The sequence below is a fragment of the Megalops cyprinoides genome, chromosome 7 (assembly GCF_013368585.1).
Source record: "Megalops cyprinoides isolate fMegCyp1 chromosome 7, fMegCyp1.pri, whole genome shotgun sequence".
Classification (NCBI taxonomy): Eukaryota; Metazoa; Chordata; class Actinopteri; order Elopiformes; family Megalopidae; genus Megalops; species Megalops cyprinoides.
In genome coordinates, this window is record NC_050589.1 from 22,157,680 (window position 1) to 22,179,231 (window position 21,552).

Sequence of the window (21,552 nt, forward strand, 5' to 3'; positions counted from 1 at the left end):
CTGATAACTGCATATACTTCGAACTGTTGTTAAGTTAAACCATTTACCTTGAATATGCACGTACCTGGAGTAAGGTGCGATTATAGAAGCAGCTGCATGCTGTGCAATGAAATATTATTACAATACAAGTTTTTCGATACGCAGAGGTGATTGGCTGACGAATTTACGTATCTGTTTTCTTCAGTTCAACTTTCTGATATTATCTCGCAAATGGCAACATGTATGTATTCCAACCGAATTCAAATGATTTCTTTCTCCGTTCTCTTGGCGGCATCTGCTGGATGGAACACTGCGCTTGCTAGATCTGTCAGCTGACCTTCCCAATATGTCTTCACGTACCAAAACGTCCTCATGCCTCCACCATGTAGGGTTTACGGTGCTTGACGCTCTTGGTGTTGTTGTGGAGTCGCGGCATGTTGACGTAATTTTGAGTTATCCTGTGCGGTGGCTTTTGTGTCTAAAATGTCTCAGTAATTTAGCTTAGTCCCCGTTACGATAGCAGCGTTTTATAAGTTTTCCGCTGATATGGACTGGAGCAGCAGTTAGGAGTCAGAGGACTCTAAGCGAATCAAACATGAATAAAGGGTGGCTGGAACTCGAGAGTGATCCAGGTAGGTGGCTAGCTAGCAGGCTATCTTAACTTATGATGACACCACCGTAGCTAGCTTGCTAGCTAATCCTGACGAAAATTAAACTATTTTGCCAGCCAGCAATGGAATACTGAATAACGAGCAATTTATGTATACAACCTTTTGCGTCTTTAGACAGATTAGACGATCAGTTCCCTTACATTTTCTTGCATATGTTCTAAGATAACGGGTCAGCTAGCTAGCTAGTCAGCTAGCTGGCTATCTTAAAGTGGCTGTATTTAATGTTGTTGTTTGACGCCTTACCATGTGAGTGAAGAACGTCTAGTTCTGACGATATCTGCAGGTGAACGTCTGCACATGTGCTAGCTAGCTGGTTGTTAATTAGCTATATACTTTGGACAGGAATGCACGATATAGTAATTCTCGTCAACGAAGTAGCTGGCTTTCTGGTTCATTGATTGTTCGCCAGCTAACGTTGTATTGTTGACCGTTACTCTTTATACCAGTTGCATTCTTTGCTACTTATGTATTTTTAAGGCGGTTACAGTCGATTAAATTTATCATGATCAAATGACTCAGTATAGTGTTCTTAAAAATGTTGTTAATTTAGTTTGGCTTTAAAGTAGCCAGTTCATGCTGTTCTGTTTGTTTCAGGACTCTTCACGCTGCTGGTCGAGGATTTCGGTGAGCTGGCCAAGCATTTGTGTGCAAGTAGCATACATATATAGTGAATTTGGCATGTTGTTCAGCCTGTATGTTTCTGTGTACGTTTTAGGTGTCAAAGGCGTCCAGGTTGAAGAGATTTATGATCTACAGAGCAAATGCCAAAGGTATACATATCTTGTCTCTGTGCTGATGTTAATGTCGTTGGAGCAAAGGAATTGTTAAAAACCATACTAAAAAGCAATCACGATTTTGTTTTGGAAAACTTCATTAACCTTCATCACTTTTTTCAGCCCTGTCTATGGCTTCATTTTCCTATTCAAATGGATAGAAGAGCGGCGGTCCAGAAGAAAGGTGTCCACCCTCGTGGATGAAACGTCAGTCATTGACGATGAGATCGTGAATGACATGTTCTTCGCCCATCAGGTGTGGTTGAGAAGAATAATAGATATGAATTCATAGACTGGTTATAATTTTGAAATAATGCAATTTGAAGCTATAAATCACCTTTTTGAGGACTGTCATAATAGTGTTTCCAGTCAAGCACGGTTTTTGATTTTTGGAGAACACAACAGTAGAACGTGTAATAGTATCAACATATAAAAGAGATAAAAGCCTCGACAACCACCCCAGATGCCCTTTAACTGTTTCTTCAGGTTCCTTGTTAAGCCTACAGAGCAGCTAAATAGACTAGTATTTAAGATATAGTTTGCTGTTTTTGGTATTATCACACCATGTAATAGAATATGCTTTTCATACTAATAATTAATTTGCTTAATAGGTGCCCTAATTCTAGGTGAATCTGACAACATATGCCTGGTTTAAATTTATGTTATAGCTCCATGGTCCCAGCCCACATAGCTGTAGCTACGTGGATAGGGGTCTAGCCCAACAGATTTTAACATCCCCCTCAATCATCTGGCCAGTATCTTTAGATAATTGCTTGTTCTTCTTTTCCATTTTTTTCCTTGCTGGTAAGCTTTCTGTGACCTCTGTGAATAAAAACATCAAAGTTGTCCCTCCTTATATTCCTCACATAGTTTTATCTGGCTGGATGTGTTCATTGCTATTTGCAGGAGATTGTGTTACTTAGTTGCTGTTGTGCCATACTTCTTCCTCCTTTTTCAATTCCATAAACTTGCTTATGTCTGCCACATACTGTAGCCATGCCTTGGCCACATTGAGTACTAGATAGCCTGAAGTACAGTTTGCTATCTGCTTTAAATCACATCTCACCTACAGCTGGCAAGTGGAAAGGACCATAGAAGTATGGCCATGTTCAAGTCCATCTAGACATGTGTAGTGGAAATGAACCTATGGAGAGCAGTTTAAATTGCACTGTAATGCATTCATACTGTGGGTGGCAGTGTTACATAGTGGTTAAGGAGCAGAAGGTTGCTGGTTCGATTCCCCGCTGAGGCACTGCCCTGCCTTGGGCAAGGTACTTAACCCCCAGTTGCCTCAGTAAATATCCAGCTGTATAAATGGATAACATTGTAACTGATGTAAGTTGCTGTGGGTAAGAGCGTCTGCTAAATGCCTGTAATGTAATGTAATTTATACTGTTAATCCAGATAGAGTACAACACCCTACTCCACAGGAGTGTCCCATCCAAGACCTCCCTCCCAGTGAAGGGTGCAAAAGTCCTGTCTGTCTCTCACTTCCTTCTCGTTATATCTCACTTTTTCTTTCCCTTGCTCAGCTAATACCCAACTCATGTGCCACCCATGCCCTTCTGAGCGTGCTCCTGAACTGCAGCGGCGTGGAGCTCGGAGCAACACTCAGCCGCATAAAGGAGTTTACCAAAGGCTTCAGTCCAGAGGTGAGAACAGACCCAGGACGTGCCCTCTGCTGATGATGTGAATATAGATTATTCTCATCCAGGGTTCATTTTGATGCATACATCTTGTATTTCCTAGAAAGAGGGATACACAGGGGTACACAGCAGTGTCCCATCAGCAAATTCATTGTGTGTGTGAGTGAAGAAGGGGTAAAGTGTACAGAATATGGTGACAATTCTCAGTCTGCTGGTCTGTGCTTAGGTGTCCCCCCCTTTAGTACTATGACATATTCTTATCCAGGTTCATTTGTAATTTCATGTCTTCAGCATTCAGCAACCCACTTAAGCTGTTGAATATTTGCTGTAGCAAATAAATGTTGCTCAGCAACAGCCTCGTCTCACCTGCGGCTCAAACCCGTGGCCCTCTGGAGCGAGTCCAGTCTCTTAACAACAGCTTCGTATTTCCACCCTATAGAGATTTAACATGGTTTGTTGTATTGTTGTTTTAATAACTTATAATAAATTCAGGCTTTATACAATGCATGCATATTTCCCTCCTGTTCAAATGCAGTAGCAATATCTTTCAGCATTGTATGGTTTCAGGAGTTTGTGGAGTAGTGTGCATTTACAGCTTAGGTTCTCATTTGGGTGTGATATTGGAGGTAAACATTTAGCAAACCCATGTGTTTAATTTGTTGTCTTAGTAGCTACAGGGGAGAGGGTTAACGTGCACACAGATCATCAAATGGGAAGATGCAATCTATGAAATATGTTGAAGTTTATATTTTTATTTTCGTTATGCACCATGTGAAATGGGTTTTATTGTATTTCAGAGTAAAGGTTATGCAATTGGAAATGCACCAGAGCTTGCCAAAGCTCACAACAGCCATGCCAGGTAGGTCCGCTCATCTCAGAACCGCTCCTCATGCAAACAGACCTGTTAGTGGACTGCTTTCAAAATTTCCTCTTTCAAACTGTGTGTCCAACTACACACCATGTAATTTTTAGTGCTCGTGCTGGTGTATTGAAGAATAACCTTTTATGCATAAAATTAAAGCTATGACTGCAGTATTTTTGAAAAAGAAAATGGAGGAAAAGCGTGACGAATAATACATTTTTATTATATTGGAAAGTGCACGCGCTTTATAACTATATGATGAATGAGCTCTTTGGTGTTGCCATTTTCGATTTTGTTTCTGAGAAGACCAGAGCCCCGACACCTGCCAGAGAAGCAGAATGGGATAAGTGCAGTGAGGACCATGGAAGCCTTTCACTTTGTCAGCTACGTGCCGGTCAAGGACCGCCTATTTGAGCTGGATGGGCTCAAGGCTTACCCGATAGATCATGGTAAGCAGCACTCTGAAATGTACATAGGGCCAGAGGCAGAAACGTTGTGTGATGGCGGTGGGTGGTGTTATGGGATCAGCCTTTGGTCTCGTAAGTGACTTTGTGAGGTTAGCCATACTCATGACCGTTGATTTCCCGTAATGAGACCCAGGTCTGCCTGTGCCTATGGTTTTGGTTGTCATATTGGAGCAGGAATTTGAGAGCACGTCAGATGCAACGCAGCAACGTGTCTAGTAATTCTATATCATTGCTGGTAGTAACTCCAGAATGTGATCTGTCTCTCTCAGGCCCCTGGGGAGAAGAGGAGGAGTGGACAGACAAAGCTCGGCGAGTCATCATGGAGAGGATAGGACTGGCCACGGCTGGGTAAGACACTCCTTTCAGCTCTCTGCTCCGAGCTGGGTGAAATGTCATCTCTCTGCACAAGATGCCAATAGATACAGATGCTTTCGACATGTTCCAAGTCACTGGTTCTAAAGTGAAGTTCTTGGAATGGATTTTTCTGCAGCCGAGACAAACGGATTAAGCCTGTCCAAAAGGTCTATAAGTATTAGTGTTGTTGGGCCTGTATGCCATTACCTTGATTTTATTTTTATGGCTCATAAACTCCTTTATGTGTGGCGCCAGGACCCCATGTGTCACATTGCTCTGGCTTTGATTGGTATATAGGTGGATATTTCCCAGCTTCTCAGTGGAAATCATTCAATATTTGAGCTGAGCAACACAAGTAATACTTTTCTGCCATGATGATTAAATAAAAAAAAGAGAATATTATGTAACAAACATAACATTAGATAACTCTAATCTAACTGCAGTATGCTTTGTAAATAAAAAATTGACCTAATATATTTGTTTTCCTGCTGACTCTAATTTCATTTTGGTGCAATCTTTAACATGATTCTCCCAAGAAAGCTATTGAATGTTTGATTAAAATAATTCCCAATTATGAACCCGGACCAGAAATATGAATGATTTAGAATTTGAATCCTCACATGTGTTTGCATTTATATATTTATTAATTTGAAACTGTGTTCTCCAGTATAATCATAAAATGTATCTATGGCCTGTGTTTGTGGATTACCCCAGTGAGCCTTATCATGACATCCGCTTCAACCTGATGGCCGTGGTCCCTGACCGGAGGATGAAATATGAGGCGAAACTGGAGATCTTGAAGAAGAATAGACAGACGGTGCTGGAGGGGCTCCAGCAGGTAGGCAAACTCATACAGCCAGCCCCTCATGAGACTGGAAATGCAAGAAGAGCATGACATTGCTGTAAGCCTCATTCTCTCATAAGTGACTTTACTCCCCAATGCTAGAAGCAGTGTAGGTTATCCGCCAAGGATTGCTCATTTTCTAAAGTCACTGGTATAAATGCAGTTGTGAGTGTAGTGTACTCCAGCTGTGTATTACAACACCTTACATTTTGCTCAGCAGACGGTTTTATTCACAGCAACTGCAGTGCAAGTACAGTACGGCAGTGCTCCACTAGGGAACTGAACTGACAGCATCTGGGTTATGAGCTCTGCTCCTTACCTCTATGCCACGCAATACTATGTTCAAAGTGAATAATTGTTGGGTAAATATATGTGTATTGTATATATAAAACTCAACTGCAGGGCGCAACGCTGTCTGTTTTCAGTCCCTTTTCAATGGAGAACCATCCAAGTCCAGCTATGTTCCAGCATTGATTGGCTGAGCCTGCATGTGTGGGTGGAAAGGCTATACGGGTGCTCTGCTGTGCTTTGTCCCCAGCTGATCCGGATGACCCAGCCTGAGCTGGTGCAAGGCAGCAAGCCACAGGAGGCCTCCTCCCCGGAGGACACGCCCCCTGCCGTGAAGCAGGAACTGGAAACAGACACTGACGCTGGGGCCACAGCTGCATCTGAGGACACCCCACAAACAGGCACGTCATCACCGCCCCCCCCCCCCCCCTTTTTTTTTTTTTTTTACATTTGCATTTCTCATTTTGCAGTTTCTCTTACCTTATAGGGTACTAGTCTGCTTACAGGGAGACCACATGAACACGACAGATCTAGAAAATGTTTGTTACACATCAGAATGAAAGTAACTGTATAACAGTGCTCAAACAACTGTATTTCTACATGGTACTAAAGAGACATGTGCTTCACAATCAGAAAAAGCTCAGTAGTTCAAGAATAAAAAAACTCAATAGCTCAGGCCCACCTAAGTCACCTTGTCATGCATGGTACCTGGGGTCATTCTCTGAGGAAAATACCCAAGGAATGTGTGGGTGTGGCATTCATCAGTCTGCCTAGTCAGGGTGTTATGCTTGGTGTGTGCCCAGCATGTCCAATCAGAAATTGCCCCTTGGTTTAATTTTCAAATATTGACAGCTTTCCCCTGAGGACTTTTAGGGAATTAAATTCAGGCTTTGGTTCAATATGCTGATACATGCTAAATGATAATGGCAATGCATTATTAATTCTTAAAAGGACAGGCCCAGATTTCCAGAAAAGAGTATTATGAAATGTTATGAATGAAAACTTGAAGCTGACACAAGGAAATGTATTTTGCCAGCTTTTAATGCAAGCGAGAAAACCATAGAGACACACCCACAGACAGACTTTTCTCTTTACTTGGTCTACCTGCCCCTGTCTGTTTTGATCCTACTGTTTCATTCCTCTGCTTTCAGATTCCACTGATAGCTCAAGTCTTCAGAGCCAGCCCCAGTCCACCACGAGCCCATCTGGCCGAGCTAAAGCTCTGGGCAAGCAGTCAGCCCCCCTGGGGGCTGCCCCCACTGGGACCACCCCCATGGTCACCCCCAACCCCATCGTCCAGCGTCTGCCTGCCTTCCTGGACAACCACAACTACGCCAAGTCCCCCATGCAGGTGAGCACACTGAGCAAGCCTGCGTTCAGAGGGCTGAGTGGGCTTTGGGTTGAGCAGATAGGAGGGAGAATCATATTTGATCACAGGATGGAGATATCTGACTTACAGTTCACTCATTACATTACATTACATTATTGGCATTTAGCAGACGCTCTTATCCAGAGCGACTTACAATGTTTTGACAATGTTATCCATTTATACAGCTGGATATTTACTGAGGCAATTGTCGTTTAAGTACCTTGCCCAAGGGTACAACAGCAGTGTCCCAGCAGGGAATCGAACCGGCAACCTTTTGGTCACAAGTCTTGCTCCTTAACCACTATGCTACACTGCTGCCCCACTCAGTTCATGGCTCTATATCTGTTCATATTCTGTTGTGATGTGCAGGAGGAGGAGGACCTGGCAGCTGGAGTTGGCCGCTCCAGAGCTCCGGGGCCCCCTCACCCACCGTACTCTGATGATGAGGATGACTATGATTATGAAGATGAGGAGGAATGTGGGACCACAGAGACACCTGTCAGGTCAGGCTTGGGTTCAGTTGCTCATCACCCGCAGAACTCCTTAATGAACAGAATTTTTTGTTAGGAGGGACTTACTGTTCATGCTAATTGGACAGAGAAATAGGTTTGATTTTATTCAGGCGTTGCCGTTGAGTGATGCGGTGCTATATAATAATGCAAAGCTTATTCGTTTAATTACATCAATATATTGCTACTGTCATAGATTGTTTGACATAATGTACATTTAAAGTTGGTCTGAATTGGTCAGTACTTCCATGGAAGAAGACTGCAGTGTGGCTGTTCACAATACAGAAAGGTGTTGCAGTCCAGCTTATGTAAGCAGGCAAAATTCTTCGAGCTAGTTTGTTAATCGAGATACTGATGACATTTAAAGTATCTAGCTATTGATATAAACATAAATCACTTAATGTTTTTAGGCAAAAAGGACTGAACGAAGTTACAGTTGTAATGTTAGATTAGCTTGGTGACATAGCTACACAAGTTCAGTGATTCCTCTTTCACTAGCTATTACACTGAGTTAGTGAAAGTCTAGTCCTGCTGGCTACATGCAACCAAGTTCATGTTGGCTCTCTATCTAGGTTAGTTTAATCAAGTTGGTTATGAAGAAATGTCATACTGTTTGGAGCTTGCTACCTTGGCAGGCAGCAAACTTAGCTACCTAGCTAGATGAAATGAATGTTAATTGAGTGACAGAGACATATTTCTTCATGCCATTGACAATGGTTAATCAATACTTACTCCTCTAAGCCAACCATTAATTGGTGGACAGAAATGTTTTATTTACATCCTCTTGATAGTGAATTTAGGAACCTCTGTGACTCTTGGCTCCATGCGCAGGTTCAAAAGGAAGCTGGGCTTGAAGGCTGAAGGAGGTGGTAGCTCGGACGGCCAGCTGTCACTCCTGCAGCCCGGCTCCATCACTGCCCTGGCAGAGAAGCTGAAGGAGAGTCAGAAGAGGGACCTCACCATCCCCCTGTCTGTCAGGACGGAGGGCAGGACCGGAGGCATCTGCATCACGGCCCCCTCCCAGCCCTCGCCCACGCCAAGCAACGAGAGCACGGACACAGCCTCGGAGATCGGCAGCGCCTTCAACTCGCCACTGCGCTCGCCCATTCGCTCAGCCAGCGCCACGCGGCCCTCCAGCCCCGTCACCTCCCACCTGTCCAAGGTGCTGTTCGGGGAGGAGGAGGGACGGGACTGCCAACGCTATCACCGGGCCGTGCGCGACCTGGGCGCCGCCGTCAGCTCCGCCCTGCTCCACCTGCAGGAGGACGGGGTGCTCTATGCGCTGGCCAGCACAGGTGTGTGACACGCCGGTTTGTGTGCTGAGTGGCTTTGCCGTAGCCTATGAGAGGAACATTTTATCCTGTTTTCACACTGTAAGGGCAAACACGTTTCTGAGTTAGTTCAAGAGTCAGTAAATATGGTTTCAAGCCCCATTCTGTGCCAGCATTCTTTGGTGGAATAGCGCGCTCATGAGTATCATAGTACTATCTGGATGTGTGATTCTTCTGATAGGATCCCCATGCTATCCATCTACATTATGTCACAGTAGATTTAAAAGTGGGTTCCAGGTAATTGATGTTCCGGGTTCTGGAGAGAAGCAGAGCCTCCCTCTAAATGAACGCCTATCTGATGGCTCACACAGGGGACCCCCACACAGATGTTCCCAAGAACGCCCCAGCGGGGGATGGGGACAAGGAGGAGACGAAGGAGCGGAGTGCTGTGGAGGTCAAGGTGGAGGACAGCAAGGACAGCACGGCGGTCAGGCCCGGCAAAGACAGGGTCGAATCCGCAGAGCACAGCTGCAAGCCAGTCGGAGAAAAGTACTCCCCCAAAGCAAGTGACCTTCTGTCGATAAGCACACCGCACTCACCCATCCTGCTCGTATTTCACTGCTTCCTCCGATTCCCTTATTGTTGTACTATAAAATCACTGGCCTCTTTCTCTGTTCATTGGGCACTGTTAATGACAGATTTATATATTTGCAAAACTCACATTGAAGGAGGTTTTAGAGGGGACACTGCTAAAAATGTTTGAAGGGTAAATGATTGTCGAAGCTCCTCTTTCCAAGCACTTTAGAGAGATGGGGAGGAAATCAATATAATCATCATTTGTTGTGTGGGGCAGGAGCTGCTGGCCTTGCTGAAGTGTGTGGAGGCTGACATTGCCAACTATGAAGTCTGTCTCAAGGAGGAGGTGGAGAAAAGGAAGAAATACAAGGTAGGATTTGAGGCCATTAATCTGAGGTACCATCATAACAGAACAGAGATGTGAATCATATCCATTATTAAAATTTAACAGAGAGATTCTGTTGATAGCTTCCTGAGTATAGTCTGAATTTACATATATCTGAATGTGAGTTTTACTGTGAGATATGACACTTTTGTTTCCTCATGCAGCGTCTCAGGAGGTTAAGAGAGATATATTCATATATAAGAAAAATGTGGACGGATTTATATGTCTCTGCAGAGGCTGATATTTCACGTAATAGTAATGTCAAGATGCTGTTTTATATATTATTTGCAAGATGGTAAACAATGAAGGAAATCCCTAGGGCGATGTGATAATGTACAGCTTTTGTTATACTTTGTTACTTATTACATATTGTTTAGTTATAGATTAAAACCAATGCAAAGTGGTATGTGTCTGATTCTTCCTGCAATTTATTCTTTCTGTCTATATATAAATAATAGAAAATAAAAATACACAATAACAGGAAAAATTATTGAATAATCACTAAAATAGAGAAACATCAATTCTGAAAAAATAAACTGAAAAAAAATGAAACGACATAAAAGTGATTCCTCTGTCAGAATTTGATCAACAGCCTGCAGCTCATTATACGACCACTGACGATGGGATTATGGGTAAAGATGTTTTTGATCTTTTTTCCCTGGTCCACCAGATTGACGATCAGAGGAGGACCCATAACTACGATGAGTTTATCTGCACCTTCATATCCATGCTGGCACAGGAAGGTAAGGCTCTCTCTGCCTCAGGCTCTGAGCTCTCATCTCCTGCACGGCCTGATGGCTTTGCACAGCGGTGCCTGATTATTCCATGGCCTCTTTACGTATACCGATATAACAGAGGGAGATGAACTTGGGGCCTTTGATGTGATTTAAGCAAGCTTTGTCGTGTGCAGTTTCAGCCTTTTTATTGCAAAGTTAAAGGGCATTTTCGGTCAGTCATTACAGACCAATTCAGTACGTTGGCATGGAGACTTAATGTGATATCAGGGTGAATCTTCTGCGGCTGGTTTAAAAATGGATATCTTTAAAAGGCATTGCTCCCACAATAATAAAGTCTATTCTTTCTGTCTTGTGGTTTAGCTGATTTATGTCATGACATCATTGAGTGAAACTACATTGTCCAAACTGTGCTTCCATGTAAGGACTGAATTAAAAATATACATAGCCGACGGGGTGGTCTGTAAGGCTTTATTTATAAGCAGGTCTTGGAAATGGATTTAGTCCTTAGAAATGTACTTTATCAGAGATCTGTTTTGTTAGTTGAAGTAGGCAAATGAAAATGTTTGACTCCAAGCCAGTACTGAACCAATCTTTCTGATCCTGCTCTTGTCTCCCCTCTACTTTTACTTTCATCCCATTCTTTCCTTCCCTCCCCCACCACCGGTCCTCTCTTACCCTTATCCTACACTTTGTTTTTCTCCCTCTTTCTCCCTCCTCTCATCCCCCCCCTTTCCTCCCCCATATATTCCTCTTCCTGGTCTTCTCCCCTCTTTTCTCTGTTTCTTCCTTGACTTCCCTTCGCCTTTTCCTCACTTTCTTCCTCTCATTCTCTCTTCCTCTTCTCCTGTTATCTTCTTGTGGGTGTCCCTTTTTTGTCTCCTCCTCTTTTCCTCCATCCCTTGTTTCCTTCCCACTGCTGTCCTCCTCTCTTTCTCTCTTTTCCTGCCTCTGTTCTCATGTATCCTCCATCTTTCATTTTCCCTCGTGCCCCCCCCCTCTTTCCCTTTCCTTACACATTCCGTCTCTTGCCGCTGTCTGCCTGTGTCCTCCCCTCTGTTCTGCCTCTGCCGTCTCCTGCTCCCTCCCTCCTGATCTCCCTCCCCTTCCTCAGGAATGCTGGCCAGCCTGGTGGAGCAGAACATCTCAGTGCGCCGCCGCCAGGGCGTCAGCATCGGCAGGCTGCACAAGCAGAGGAAACCGGACCGCAGGAAACGCTCCCGGCCGTACAAGGCCAAGAGGCAGTGACTCGGGAGGACGCCCACCCCTCAGAGCGAGTCTGTCAGGCTCCCAGGGAGGCTTCTGGCTCTCTGACACGGGGTGGGGAGGGGGGTGGTCTACTGCTGGACTCTGTCTGCAATAAGGGAAAACAGAAATATTATAACTGCTTATACATCAACTGCTCTGAAGAGGCTTTCTTGCTGGGGGGGGGGGGGGGGGTGTCACCCTGTTTTTGAAAATGTTTTACTCACCAGTACATGTGATCAGTCCTTGTCACTGCCACTGCTCTTTTCTTAAAAACTCATCCTGTTTACCAAAACTAATCACCCTCTCTTGGCAGAAGTTGTAGAGCAAGGTCTCAGGAGTGATTGTGGGCAATCTTGTGCTAAATTTGGAATGTCTTTTTCATCAGTGCCAATATTTAGCATTGGAGTTGTGTAGTGATTAAGTTTTTTTTAAGGCTAGTCAGTCCTATTCCAAGTGAGATGTGCTTTTTTTAAACAAAGAAAAAAATTGTGTCACCATATTTTGTGGTATTGGATCTATTACATCGGTTACATCCTTCTGCTCTATATGTATGCATGGCTGATGTGTAAGCCGAATGGAACCTCCGTCATTGGTAATCTCCATAATCCTTAAAATACAAACATCCACTCTTTGTACACTTCACTTTTATTCATATTTAATAATCTCACACAGGCAGAACAGCCACCCCCAACAGCTTTACATTTTTATCAGCTGAGTGGATCTTGTGTTTGTTTCTGTACATATCTACTTGTCTGTGTAAGTCTCAATTTTGCAGAACTAAAACGCAACAATACACATACCGCGCACAGGCTTGAAAGCTCTTTTTTCATTGAAATGAAATAAATGACCATTCTGTTAAGCATTGACTTACAGTGATCTCTTCAGGCTAGTTAGTCATACTTTTCTGCGTTCCTGGTTTTTAATATCCTTGAAATGTTCACGTCTGCACTCTGATAATAGGATTTGACTTTTTCCAGCTAATGGGAGAAAAATAAAAATGAAATGACACAGGGCAAACAAGTGGGCATTTCACCAACAAAGGCTTTGTGACTGTCAGATGGCCACGTGACCACTGTTTTCAATAAAATGGGATATTTCGGAGGGGAACAGGGTAAAAAATGTTCCCTTTCATCTACAGTAGAGACAAATTGTTTTAATATATATGTTGATATATAATTGAATGTGCAAAGGGCCAAAATATGACATTGGATTGTGTATTGTGTTTGCATAATGAACATTTGCAAAAATTCTGATATTAATCATATCTTTCATGAAGAGAAGGTTTGGGTAAGTGAAATAACTTCCTAATCATATAATGCTAAATTGTACCTGTTACTTCAGTAGGAGAAATTTGCAAAATTTCCAGAAAATCTGACAAGGTCATAACAAAGTGAAGTTATCATACAGGATCCATAACATATTTTCTAATCTTAGTATTATAGATTAAATGATTGCTTAGGGATTGTTAAATTGGGAAACCATTAAAGAATAATCTAGACTTAAAAAATATTCTTTTTACTCTAAATTTCACAGTAAACGTGTTAAAACTCAGCTTTGGATTTTGGCATTAAGTTTGACACAGCAAAAACACCTTGTTAGTTTGTGAAGCAATCGATCAATAAGTCCTAAAAATTACTGGTGCCTTGATCTTTTTACCGTCGCTTTCGTTAAAAAGACACATTGGCATTCAGCATCTTTCTGTATATGTTCCTCTGATGCAATTCTACCATTTGTCCACCAGAGGGTAAAGTTTGCAGGAGGTTGTGTGTTGGTGCAGTAGTCACTAATTACAGCCTCTTGACACTAATATCGTTAGCTGCTCTGTCTTGTTCCTGAATGTGCACTCTGTGAGATGGCATTTTGGTTATCCCTTATATCACATACAGTGAAACTGCTCAATCATGAGCCAGGTCTAGAAAGGATCTCTGTGAAGGTCTTGTATTGCCTTGTCACCCTAGGCCCCACCCATTATGTCTTACAACATGACTTGCTGGGTGGCATTTTTATTTCACATATCCCAAATAATCAATGCACAAGCAAGAGCTTCATATCATATACTTCACAACTTAAGTCTTAAATACTGTAATTGTCTGTGCCCCTCCCCACTTATTGTGATAGCCACTACAGTTGAAAAGCTGTATTTGAAAACGTTAAAAATTGAAACGCACTGCATGTGCATTTCCTACAGCTAGGAAGCCATGACTCAGGACTATAACTACTATGCACAGTCACCTTATCACGTATGGCTTATAATTCATCCTCTTGTGATGGTTTTAAGAAATGAATTTGAGGTAGACTTCCATTTCGCGCCTCAGACATTTTTGCTCTGCTGGCTGCCTCTGTGTAGCACGGCTCTCTGCTCTGAAGTCCGGGAGTTTTCTGGTGCGTCACAGGCGCCAGAGACAAATTGCTTGTGCTGCGACTGTCAGATGGATCGCTGTGTGACGACTGCATCTCTTTGTTTGTCAGAGCAGGACACTCAATTACCTGGGTGGAGGAAAATGTTTGTGTTTTACTGCAGGAGACCGCTCTCAGATTCGGGCCTGCTTACTGCCACCTGTCTTAAAAATTTCCCCTGGGCATCTGCGGCAGTGTCATGCTCCGCGAGCGGCCAGCGAGCGGTCTGTCGCCTCTCCGCTTCATGAGGGGGGAAGAGAGAGAGAGAGAGGAAGAAAGAGTCCCACAAATGAGAGCAGAATTTTAGGCCACGCTGAGATCCATTGACAGTGCAGATCAGCGTTGTGATGGGTTGACAGTGCTGATCAAAGTAAACAGGATGCACCCAATGTGACTTGCTTCTAAGATCTCGAAGACTTGAAATACTCGTGAAAACACCCTTTTCTTGGTGCACTGGTGTTTTTTTTTGTAACATTCTCCTTCTTCCTGGCTGATGGGATATAAGAAAAATATCACTTCAGATAGAAGATTCATGACATTCCTGTTTTGATGCAAAAGAGCAAAGGAGTAGGTAATATATGCAAGAAAACAACCTGTTTCTGATTTAGTGATTGGGTAACTTCAGCTACATGCCTAAAGTGCTGAGTAATGGTAGCTTCCTATTTGTCAATAAATTCAATCCAGCCAGTTACGATTCCCCACATTGCCATTCCTAGTGCAGGGCAGCTCTTTGGCAGATGCCTCAATTTAATCCCTTAAGTGTGCCACTCCATAATGTGAAGAAATCAGGTGGTCAAAGTGACAGATCAAGTCTGTGACAAATAAAAATGCGCAAGTCCGATTTGATGACTTCTGATCAGGTAAAAAGTGCCTGCCGCGTGAATCAGACCTGGAGGAAGTTTCCCTGAAGGAGTTTTGTAAACTTGAAGCAGCTGAATCAAGTTATGTTTTATTCATTTTGAACTGCAGTGCACAAAAAGACCTTGGCATCTCCGCAAAACCTTTTTTTCTAGCTGTAGCCCGAGGGCACCCTGTTTACTTTGCCATCAAAGAGTGCTTGGGTACTGGGGGGTTCCACACATTGTACAAGCTTAATCCTGGAAAGGCCTCAGTGTTTGATCTCATCCAAGGCCAGGGAGACCCTAATTAATAATCTGAGAAACCTCCACTTCTGTCGACCCGAATCTGTGAATTATTGACCTTTTTGTCCAGAAAACAGACTCCTGAACAGACTATTCACACAAGAGAAAAGTATTATTATATACCTTTATGTATCAAGAGGGTCATCTTATTCATTTGTAACCATACACAGTGGGAAGTCACAGTGTATTTCCATAGCTAACCCAAGACTGAGAATGAGAGCACACCTTAAAGTATAGTATATATAAATTTCTTATACATGTATAGTTGTAAATCTCTCTCTGCCTCTCTCTCTCTCTCTCTCTCTATATATATATATATATATATATATATATATATATATATATATATATATATATATATACTATATGGACAAAAGTATTTGGCCACACACTGTTTTTCAGGATTTCGGCTAGGCCCCTTATCTCCAGTGAAGGGCAATGTTAATGCTTCAGCATACCAAGACATTTTGGACAATGCTATGCTTCCAACTTTTCTATTCCAACATGACTGTGCTCCAGTGCACAAAGCAAGGACTATAAAGACATGGTTTGATGAGTTTGGTGTGGAAGAACTTGACTGGCCCGCACAGAGCCCTGACCTCAACCCCATCGAGCACCTTTGGGATGAACTGGAACGGAGATTGCGAGCCAGGCCTTCTCGTCCAACATCAGTGCCTGACCTCATAAATGCTCTACAGAATGAATGGGCACAAATTCCCACAGAAACACTCCAAAATCTTGTGGAAAGCCTTCCAAGAAGAGTGGAAGCTGTTATAGCTGCAAAAGGGGGACCAACTCCATATTAAAGTATATGTATTTGAATACAGTGTCATTACAATGTAATGGTCAGGCATCCGAATACTTTTGTCCATATAGTGTGTATATGTGTGTGTGTGTGTGTGTGTGTGTGTGTGTGTGTGTGTGTGTATGTATAATCTACAGATAGATGCCATGTGTAACCTTAAAGTAAAAAAGAAGCAGTGTTGTTTATAGGAAATAAATAAATGCATCATTATAATTTAAGGTGTGCTCAGATATCTAATCATTCTTTGCTGATGTTACTGTGTGAGTAATGTGCATGGAACATCAAGGAGGCCTGCAGCACATTACCCTGAAAAAGGAGGGCACTCCTGAGTCAAACTGACCTAAAGTCTTGCACCTGGGTCCTAACCCTCCCCCAGTGCACATGCCTGAATTTCAATTACTGTGTGTCAAGGGTAGAACTGCAGAGGTCAGATGGTTGCAGTCCAGCAACTCAGAGCTCAAATGACCTTAGGATTTCACCTGTCCCCACCCCCAGTGAGTACCAATTCAAATAAAACATACACACACACACACTGTTGCAGTTACGCTGCATTAGAACAAAAAAATGTTACTGTCTCAGGTTTTAAAATGACACATCTCTGTATCCTCTGTTTCTATGTCTTATGTTTTATTTTCCTTGTTATTGGTTTGATGATAACGTACTCTGTCCAGCATGTACAAACTATGGCGCTCTGTATTTTAAATGGATGATGCGCCCATGCACAATCGTGCTCAGTTCTCTCACGCGTGATCCTTGCTCTAGGGGCGCGAGAGAATAGAGCTCCGGAGGCAGGCACGCGTGCTCCTGCGTCAGCGCGCGCGCTCTGTCAGCCTCTCGCCGTTTGTGCGCGTGCTCTGTGTAGGTTGCTAGACTGCAGGTGATGATGGCGGAAGAGGAGCTGCTTTGAGTTCTCTCGCATTTTTTTATTTTAACATAATAAACTGTAAAGAAATATAATTTGCCTCCTCCGTCTCCTTACCCGGGACAATGGGGAACGAAGCCAGCCTCGAGGGAGGTGGACAACCTGGGGAACCAGGCTCCGCGGTCTCTATGGCGGGAGCTCCGGGATCCATTTCAGCACCATCGGGCTCTGGACAGCTCATCAAGCCCAGCAATGGTGCTGCAGCCGGCGGAGGAGCGGCGGCCGGACCGGGGACAGGCATAAACAGGTAAAACAGTTGGGATTTCTTTACGCTGGCATGGTTGCAAAGAGCTATTATTTTTAAATGCGTTGTTTTCAAAATGATAGATTTCATGGGTTGCATACGATGTTTTGCCTCCGAATGGATGATGCCTGTGTGCATTTGTGAGTGAAAAAATGATGCTCGTAGTTTATTTATTTATTTATTTAGCATCGTACAGTTTGCTACAATTTAAACGATCGAATGAAGATGCAAAAATGCTTCAATACCTACCCCTTTCTCGCGTGAAATTGGTGTGCCACTCAGTTGTGTTGTTTTGAATGTATCATTCAGAAGCATTTGCAGCAGCTGCATGACAAATTACTACTATTGGGATCGTGTCATTTATGTTTTTCGTGCTGACGTTTTATTCCGTGTCATTAAAACAGTCCAAAGGTGAACTGTAATTACCCACGATATTGGTCAGCTGAATAGGCACATATGATCCTTTCCATGTAGTATAAACCGTACGTACACGATTTCAGCGAAAGTGTGAAGGACTCTTGATTTATGACGGGGAGGTAATCGCTGTGTGTAAGAAGTAGTAGTAAACCATACGGGTCTGCATTGCCCTTCTCTATCCGTCTGATGATTTGCAATTGACTGGAGTGTCCTGAGAGGATACGAATTTCAGTTTTCATCTTGTCCAGGCGGATATGTAAAGAACAAAGTCCATGTGTAATTACATCGTGTAAACAAGTAGATTAATTATTGACGTTATAAAAATCTAAGTGAGAGCATCAGAAAACAATATCCGCTCTTGTATCTGTACATTCATATGAACCCACATTTGTTAGCTGATTAATGACTTGCTGTTGTTTTTCCACATTTGACATAACTGGTAGAAAAACACTACCCGTAGGGCAAACATTTAGAAAGAAATGATTAGTTTTGATATCATTTTCAAAGGTCCGGCAATTTATGCATAATTGCTACATTACTGCTACATTTTATTACAACATATGAGGAAATTGTTTATACATTACGACTCTGTTGAAACAAAACCCACAGCTATCGAATGGAATGGAACCAGATACGTTGGTTAAAAATAATGGTTTCAAAACCCTAAATGTTTTCTGCAGTTTAAATATTTTCACGAGAAGCATAATTCAGTCAAACGACGCAAATATACCACCTATTTAGCTCGCAATCGCTGACAATAATGTGGATGGGCTGCGTCTGTAGAGATGCTTTTACATTAACTATTAATAACAGCGTAATAAAAGTCCATGTGAACAGACCGTATCACGTGCAGCTGGGCAAGCATGTGTGTGTCTGTCTCGCGCGCGCTCGCTCTCCCTCTCCCTTTAATGACACAGGGCGCGTTTCTCTATTCGCAGTCCTGCTTCTTGTTTTACTATTGAATACCACACATCGGTACATTGAACTATATTTTAAACTAACACGATAAATTTCACAATTACTGTGCAGTGTGCTGTCACATTGATGATTCATGACAGAGGCTACAAAATACACTCCCCTACAAATTTCTCATCGTTTCCTCTACCTTGTTTTTTTATGAATAAAGGGGTCACATGGCTTCTAAGGACACTCATGAATGGATTATTTTAACATATACTGGCCTGAGACTTGCTGGCACCAAATTTGGTGATGATACAGGAGGAGATGTTACAGGAAGAGATTTTGAAAAGCAAGCAAGCATGCCCTTCTATACAGCCTCTGTCTTTTTTTCTTCCCTTTTATCACCTCTACCATGGTATGCCAGTCATTGTAATGACTTATGACTGTCCTTGATAGTCTGCCTCTCCTTGTCCTGTAGAGTTACTCAGCTGTTAATCACAGTAGGATGGCACACTGATTGTGGAGCTAGGTTAAATTGAGTATGTCAAGGTGCAAAATCTGTCAATGAGGCCCAGGCACTTGGGCACATGCTGTGTTTCTGTTGAATCAGTCCTCCCATACCTCCAAGAGCAGCAAGGATTCCTGCACGCCAGGAAGTTGCAGGACAATCTACCACATCCCTTTCAAGAAGAGAGGCTCTCCGTCATCACCTCAATGGTCTAGTGGTCAGTGTCTGTCCCTGTAAATATTGTGGATTCAGTCCCCACTTGGGTGATACCAGAGCCTATGTATTACATACATTGTGTCTGTTTAGTACTCATAATTATGGTGGTGGTTTGGGTGATAATGGCCCTGTGATAGACAGGTGTCCTGTCTGCTCAGTGGACTTATACATCTTGTTTGTTCAGCTCACAGAAATGAGCATAAGCCTGTGTGGCTTCCAGTATCATCCTACCTGTCCTGAACACAGCTTCCGGCAACCTATTTATGACCCAGTAGATGAACTGGTCCTGAGAGGGGGCCTCCTGCCTGTGGCGAAATACAACACTCTGTGATGATCGAGGGAGCGGAGCTGCAAATACTAACCTCCAAGGAGTTCAGCAACCTCTCAGTCTCAGTTCAAGTTCCAAGGCATCACTGAAATCCTCCCGGAATAATGGAGGCGCCATGAGTCTGGTTGCATGCATGCCCACAGTCAGTGTGAGAGCAAAGTGAGTGAGCGTGCTGTTTACTTTATCAAATGTTAAATTTGAGTGGGAGTATCCCTGTTGAATTCATTTGTCGAAAGCAAATTGTGTGTGGTGCATGGCCTATTGTGAATAGAAATTAAATATAGAAACAAAGAACTGAAAGCTAGATATGTAGATATGTAATTGGGATTGACAATTGCATAGTGCAAGTTTTTTTTAAAGATCCACCTTTCAGACACCTTCTTCTCCTTGCAATATCTTAAAAGGTTTGTGTGCAGGGATAAAAAGGCATCTGTAACAGACTCCCCTAGGATCTGCACGGAACATGTGTACTGGTCACTCACAAAGGTCGTGTCAGTACATGAGAAATAACTGTCTCTCCAATCACCTGAGTCCCCTTTCAGCTGCTGCAGAAATAATGACCAATGGTGCCATCTTCTGCCTGCTACCACAACACACATACATACACATACCAGTCTCTTCAGTCACCTCTGTCAGAAGCACCCTCATTCTCACTTCTTTTAATCACAGCATCCTACTCTTTTTGTAAGGTAATAGCATTTTTGACAGGTATAAGATAAGTGCCACAGTGAAATTAAACACTGTCATGATCTGAATATTTTTCTTGGATTTACAGAGAGGCGATTGTTATTCAGCGAGTCAATCACTCATGCACATGTCATTTAGCATAACAATAAAACTGCCACAGACTCCTTTTGCAGAATGATACATAAAGTTAATTGCAAAATCATAAAACACGAAGAAAACGCTGAACAGTCATAACATTAAAAATATATAACATTATATAATTAAATAATATGGTCTAACATTCATTATAAGACAAATTACATTTCAAAGAAGCAAGCAGATGGTTTCAAATATATGTTGTGTTGATTCATTTAATATCAGTACTCTGAATTTACATCCATTCTCTTCATGTTTATTTGCTAAAAGCAAGGCATCACCTGCAAGTCCGCTTATCCTGCAGAGGCCCCCTGGGAACAGACATTTTATCTGAGACCATGGCTGCTTGGTTGGTGGATCAAAATCTTCAAAATCCAATCAGCAACTGTCCTGACACCGAGATAAACAGGGTTAGTGATTGCACAGGTTTTTAATTATGTTGACTCTTAGCACCTGCAGACCTGCAGATGTGATGATTCTGCACCATGTCCAGGAGGAAAGCCACGGCAGCATTCAGTGGCATTAAATAAAAGAGATCATCTGAATTGCTTCAGCAAATATCCAGCCGTATAAGTGGATAACCTGTAAAAACGTAAGCTATCTAATTCACTCTGGATAAGCAGCATCTGCTAGGCAGAGGGAGTGTAAGATTGTAAGTGTGCTGATTGTTATGAGCCTGGGAAAGGAAAAGCTCACAGGCTGTTTTTTAAACAAAGCTGATGATTGGTTTGGATAAGCTTTGGGTGTGTGTGTGTGTATGGAGCTGTGCAAACAGTCCATTCATGTGAATGTCATTTGTAAGAGGATATATTGCAGATACATGCAACATCTTGTCCATATGGCCATATCCCTACATGTAGTTTATGTGTGCATTT

The 21,552-nt window shown here is 42.7% G+C and overlaps 2 protein-coding genes across 5 annotated transcripts in view; both read left to right on the top strand.

The window, feature by feature from the left end:
• Nucleotides 1-430: 430 nt before the first annotated feature.
• Nucleotides 431-12,150, top strand: bap1 (BRCA1 associated protein-1 (ubiquitin carboxy-terminal hydrolase)). Its single transcript, XM_036533329.1, has 17 exons — nucleotides 431-611; nucleotides 1,245-1,274; nucleotides 1,366-1,420; nucleotides 1,547-1,679; nucleotides 2,956-3,075; nucleotides 3,867-3,928; nucleotides 4,238-4,380; nucleotides 4,668-4,746; nucleotides 5,467-5,590; nucleotides 6,135-6,285; nucleotides 7,036-7,235; nucleotides 7,623-7,756; nucleotides 8,594-9,057; nucleotides 9,405-9,595; nucleotides 9,887-9,979; nucleotides 10,665-10,737; nucleotides 11,843-12,150. Exons 1-17 carry the CDS (start codon nucleotides 575-577, stop codon nucleotides 11,974-11,976), a joined length of 2,223 nt encoding a protein of 740 aa, XP_036389222.1. The 5' UTR covers nucleotides 431-574; the 3' UTR covers nucleotides 11,977-12,150.
• Nucleotides 12,151-17,197: 5,047 nt separating this feature from the next.
• Nucleotides 17,198-21,552, top strand: part of bsna (bassoon presynaptic cytomatrix protein a) — a 127,429-nt gene continuing 123,074 nt past the window's right edge. For all 4 annotated transcript variants that reach the window (XM_036532543.1, XM_036532544.1, XM_036532541.1 and 1 more), the window contains exon 1: nucleotides 17,198-17,489. In XM_036532543.1, coding sequence (XP_036388436.1) covers nucleotides 17,308-17,489 — 182 coding nt within the window. In that variant the 5' untranslated portion in view covers nucleotides 17,198-17,307. The remainder of the gene's footprint in view (nucleotides 17,490-21,552) is intronic.